Raw genomic sequence first — 5,052 nt, forward strand, 5'->3', positions numbered from 1 at the left:
CTAAACCTTGCTGCTGGAAATCATTGACGCAAAATTAGTGATAATGGATTATTATGTACAGATGACTAATCGGTTTAATGCAGCGGAACGGTCTTGGATCTCTGTAATTAATTATGACACTGCCTTGTTTTCATTCCCCTCGAGGGTTTCCCAGAGACTCCCACCCCTGTGAGGGCGATTTCGGGCTACGATTGCCCACTTGATTTGCCCCATCAAGTATGATGAGGTGTCACGCAATGACATAATGACGCTAGTGAAAATGGCCTCAGGTTAGGAGTCATTTACAGCTGAATACGACATATAGAGGACAGATGCGGATATTCATTTCAGTGTTGCAGACACCCAATGTCAACTATTCTGGGAGATTTTAGTTCAAATATTGACACAAACGTTCAAGGATTGTTCAGCGAATTGTAAGATAAAGGCTCAAAGGTTTGAGTGATAAAGCTATTTTCTCAAAACAATAGCTCTGAATGGTTGAAAAACAACTTTTAATATGCTCAGAGAGCCAGTATTATTTTAATCTCATTGATACACTGGTTTTTAAGTAAGTTAAAAGTTTTCTGAGTTTAGTTGTTTTGACCTTTTTATTAGATTTACTAATTCTTAGTAATTTTAGTTCATCAAGTTAAAATGAAAATGGCCACTAACTGAAATAAAAAAATAAAAAAAAGTTTAACCTGTAAAAAAGGTTGAATTTAGCTACCAATTTTAGAGCTATTTCAGAAGTAAACTAAACGTTTTTTCATGTAGATCCAGCCATTTGTAAAATAATTTACACCTCGTCTGAGATGCACTAAAGTTTGCTCTTTTGTGAAGCCCTCCACAGGACACAAGCACATTTCCCTCACTCTTGAAGGGGTGTGAGCCCAACTCTAAGACACGCCTCTTCAGAAAGTGGGCGGGGTTAGAAGTTTCTGCTTATAAAATGAGATTCCCACAGTGTGGTGGTTGTAACCGAAGCAGAAGTTGTTGAGCAGTTCAACGGATCCTTAACTGCACATAAAGAATCACAACCAGGCATCTCGAAAATGCCCTCAAATTTCCTCACACCCTTCCTCGAGTTGGATGATGAATTTTGCAAGGTAAGAATATGAACTTTGTTTCTTGAACGTAAAAGTTAAGCATTTAAACAGCACTCAAATCAGTTACTATGTTAAGGCGTCATTGTTGCAGTGTAATTATACATCTACACTCTAAATGGTGGGTTGTTTTAACCCAATTTTGGGTCAAATATAGACAAACCCAGCCATTGGGTTATTTTTTTTTTCAAATTAATTTTCTTAATTTGAGTTACTTACCCAAAATTGGGTTAAAACAACTTAGCATTTTTTAGAGTGTAAGGTCTTAGTAATATTAAGCAACTACATGTACTTACTATAGGGTTATGGTAGGATTTGGTTGTGGGTGATTTGCATGCTCTAAAAAATGCTGGGTTGTTTCGACCCAAATTTGGGTCAAATATGGACAAACCCAAATGATGGGTTAAAAATGCAATAAAAAAAATCTAAAGTTGAAATTGGGTTAAAATTTGAAATTACATTTTTAACCCAACATTTGGGTTCAAACAACCCAGCATTGTTTAGAGTGTAATTAAAATGCTGGGTTGTAACCCAACTTTGGGTCATATATGGACAAACCCAGCCATTGGGTTAAATTTCTTAATCACAATTTTAACCCAACATTTGGGTTGGTCAATATTTGGGTTAAAACCACCCAGCAGTTTTAGAGTGCAATAAGGACACTGTAAAAGGAAGCATTACCCAATGTTGTTTCCAACCAGGGTGACTTTCTTTCTTCTATTGAAAAAAAAAAAAAAAAAAAAAAACTTTCTACATGCAATGCATGCATGTAATCCGGGACTCTCTTTTGTGTGAACGTACACTCTAAAAAATGCTGGGTTGTTTTAACCCAACTTTGGGTCAAATATGGACAAACCCAGCCATTGGGTTAAATTTTTCAATTACATTTTTTAACCCAACGTTTGAGTTCGTCAATATTTGACCCAAAGTTGGGTTAAAACCACCCAGCAGTTTTAGAGTGCAATAAGGACACTGTAAAAGGAAGTATTACCCAATGTTGTTTCAAACCTGGGTGACTTGCTTTCTTCTATTGAAAACTAAAAAAAAAAAAAAAAAAAAAACTTTCTACATGCAATGCATGCATGTAATCCGGGACTCTCTTTTGTGTGAACGTACACTCTAAAAAATGCTGGGTTGTTTTAACCCAACTTTGGGTTAAATATGGACAAACCCAGCCATTGAGTTACATTTTTTTAACCCAACGTTTGGGTTTGTCCATATTTGACCCAAAGTTGGGTTAAAACAACCCAGCATTTTTAGAGTGTACCCTTCAATGATGTGTGTTTCCTCATGCATTCACTTCTGAGACTTGTGCACAACAAGTACACTGAACTCTCTCTCTCTCTCTGTGTGTTCCCAGAGTTTCCGAGGTATTGACCTTACAGATGCCACACAGAAACGGCGTGTGGTGGGATTCCAGCGCAGACACTCCCTGTGCCCGGTGACTCTCCCCAACTCCAAATTCAACAGCAACGAGAGCACCCCGTGGCCTTTGCCGGCCATCAACCAGCCCTGGATCCGCGAGCAGAAGCCCCAGCTGCCTCGCTCCTCTCTGAGCCAGATCCCCTTCAGGGTGGACCGGTCCGTGAGCATGATCGAGGGTCACGTGAGCGCTTGCGAGAGCCCGACGGCTTGCTCCCTTCCTCCACCGCCCGGCCTGAGCATCAGCAACAGCTCGCTGTCCTCGCCCAAGTCCGCGGCCATGTCCACTCGCTACAAGACGGAGCTGTGCCGGACGTACGAGGAGAGCGGCACCTGCAAGTACGGCTCCAAATGCCAGTTCGCGCACGGCATGGACGAGCTGCGAGGCCTCAACCGGCATCCCAAGTACAAGACGGAGCCGTGTCGCACCTTCCACACCATCGGCTTCTGCCCCTACGGCGCCCGCTGCCACTTCATACACAACGCGGACGAGCAGCAAGGCGTCTCCGAGAGCGCAGAGAAGAGCATCCGAGAGCGACCGCAGCTGCTCCGCCAGAGCGTTAGCTTCAGCGGCTTCTCCTCGCAACGTGGTTTCCACGCCGTCCCGGACGCCTTGGCCTTCTCCCGATCCTCGTCCGTATCCCCGCCTCCGTCCACGGGCAGTCCCGACCTGCTCTCTCCTCTGTTCCCCGAGCCCGGGACCCTAAAGCACGGCCACCCGTTCACGGACCTGGGAGCGAACGGGAGCTTCTACGCCATCAGCGACTCGGAGAGCGTGCGAAACCTGGCGTACGCGCTCACGTCGGCCCTGCAGAGGAGCGCTTCGGCGGACTCGCTCTCGGACCAGGACGACTACACCAGCTCCAGCAGTCTGAGCGACTGCGACTCTCCCGGGGTCGAGGGCAAGCGCCTGCCCATCTTCAGCCGTCTGTCCGTCTCAGACGACTAGACCTGCGCTTGATTCGTAAAAGTGATAGGCAATGTATACTGTTGTATACCCAGTGGGAACTTCACTTTAGGTTTATTTGTATCGGGAATTGTCCTGCAGTGTTTTGTCTGTAGGATGAACTTTCCCTTAGTCTAACCAAAGCCGAGCAACTTAGAGTATATACATCTAGTGTAACGTCTAACCCGCTCCCTGAACTTACATACTGTAGCCTTTAGTTAAGGCGTTTTTACATGGACTGAGTAGTTTGACCTAGTTCTTTGAAAAAAAGAAAACGAAAAAAACTATTTATTGCCTTGTTTTGTATTATGCATCGTGTTTTGCATGCATTTCGAAGGAGGAACAATGTAGATGAGGCTTTTGTGTTTGTTTCTTTTGAGTCTGCTTTGCACGAGCTATCTCTTAGCTTTAACGAAGACTGTTGGAATCTCAGGATCATTTTAAAGTGCCATCGATACACTGTCCTGTATCAGTCCTTCTCAATAATAATACCAGTCAAAACTGTTAATATGCAAGCCAACATGAATGTGAAAATAACAATGTACCAAGTCAAGTTGTGCCATCTTTTGCACTCTTATCTTTTACTTAAGAGGCGAAAGCTGTGAGCGAGTTCTGATGTCCGTAGGTTGTGTTTTATTATTATTATTATTGATGTGGTTTCTCATCCTTTTGCCTTGTGAAAAGACACGCTTTTGCCTTTTGTTAACTTAAAACTTATTTATTTCGTTTTTTCCAAGTGGGAAAACAGTATATTGTGTTGTGCTTTCGTTTCATGTTTGTTTATATATAATTTAAATGAACTGTTTACATTCCATGGGATGGTAATGCCCATTTTCATTATAATATATGGTTTTGAAATAAACTTTCGAGGGAACAAAAGATCATTTGCGTTGCGTTTCTTCTACACTCTCAGAAAAAAATAAATGAAAGCTGTCACTAGGGGGCTGTGCCTTTTCAAAAAGTAAACTTTTGTCCATTTCAGGTTCTAATATGTACATTTTAAGTGCTAATATGTACATTTAGGTGCTAATATTTCCATTTTGGGTGCTAATTTGTTCATTTCAGGTTCTAATATGTACATTTAGGTGCTTATATTTCCATTTTGGGTACTAATTTGTTCATTTCAGGTTCTAATATGTACATTTTAAGTACTAATATGTACATTTAGGTGCTAATATTTACATTTTGGGTGCTAATTTGTTCATTTCAGGTTCTAATATGTACATTTAGGTGCTAATATTTCCATTTTGGGTACTAATTTGTTCATTTCAGGTTCTAATATGTACATTTTAAGTGCTAATATGTACATTTAGGTGCTAATATTTACATTTTGGGTGCTAATTTGTAAATTTCAGGTTCTAATATGTACATTTTAAGTACTAATATGTACATTTAGGTGCTAATATTTACATTTTGGGTGCTAATTTGTTCATTTCAGGTTCTAATATGTACATTTAGGTGCTAATATTTCCATTTTGGGTACGAATTTGTTCATTTCAGGTTCTAATATGTACATTTAGGTGATTATATTTCCATTTTGGGTACTAATTTGTTCATTTCAGGTTCTAATATGTACATTTTAAGTGCTAATATGTACATTTA

General features: G+C 40.9%; 1 protein-coding gene across 1 annotated transcript; it reads left to right on the plus strand.

The window, feature by feature from the left end:
* Positions 1–941: 941 nt before the first annotated feature.
* sb:cb81 (mRNA decay activator protein ZFP36L1) lies at positions 942–3,591 on the plus strand. Its single transcript, XM_039647644.2, has 2 exons — positions 942–1,085; positions 2,443–3,591. Exons 1-2 carry the CDS (start codon positions 1,032–1,034, stop codon positions 3,451–3,453), a joined length of 1,065 nt encoding a protein of 354 aa, XP_039503578.1. The 5' UTR covers positions 942–1,031; the 3' UTR covers positions 3,454–3,591.
* The last annotated feature ends 1,461 nt before the right edge of the window (positions 3,592–5,052 follow it).

The sequence above is a fragment of the Pimephales promelas genome, chromosome 10 (assembly GCF_988280905.1).
Source record: "Pimephales promelas chromosome 10, fPimPro1.hap1.1, whole genome shotgun sequence".
In the NCBI taxonomy this organism is placed as follows: domain Eukaryota; kingdom Metazoa; phylum Chordata; class Actinopteri; order Cypriniformes; family Leuciscidae; genus Pimephales; species Pimephales promelas.

Bases quoted from the DNA above. Each gene is read 5' to 3' on its own strand.
- sb:cb81 (XM_039647644.2), top strand. From the start codon at position 1,032: ATGCCCTCAAATTTCCTCACACCCTTCCTCGAGTTGGATGATGAATTT. The intron at 1,086-2,442 runs GTAAGAATATGA...GTGTGTTCCCAG, and splicing joins TGGATGATGAATTTTGCAAG to AGTTTCCGAGGTATTGACCT.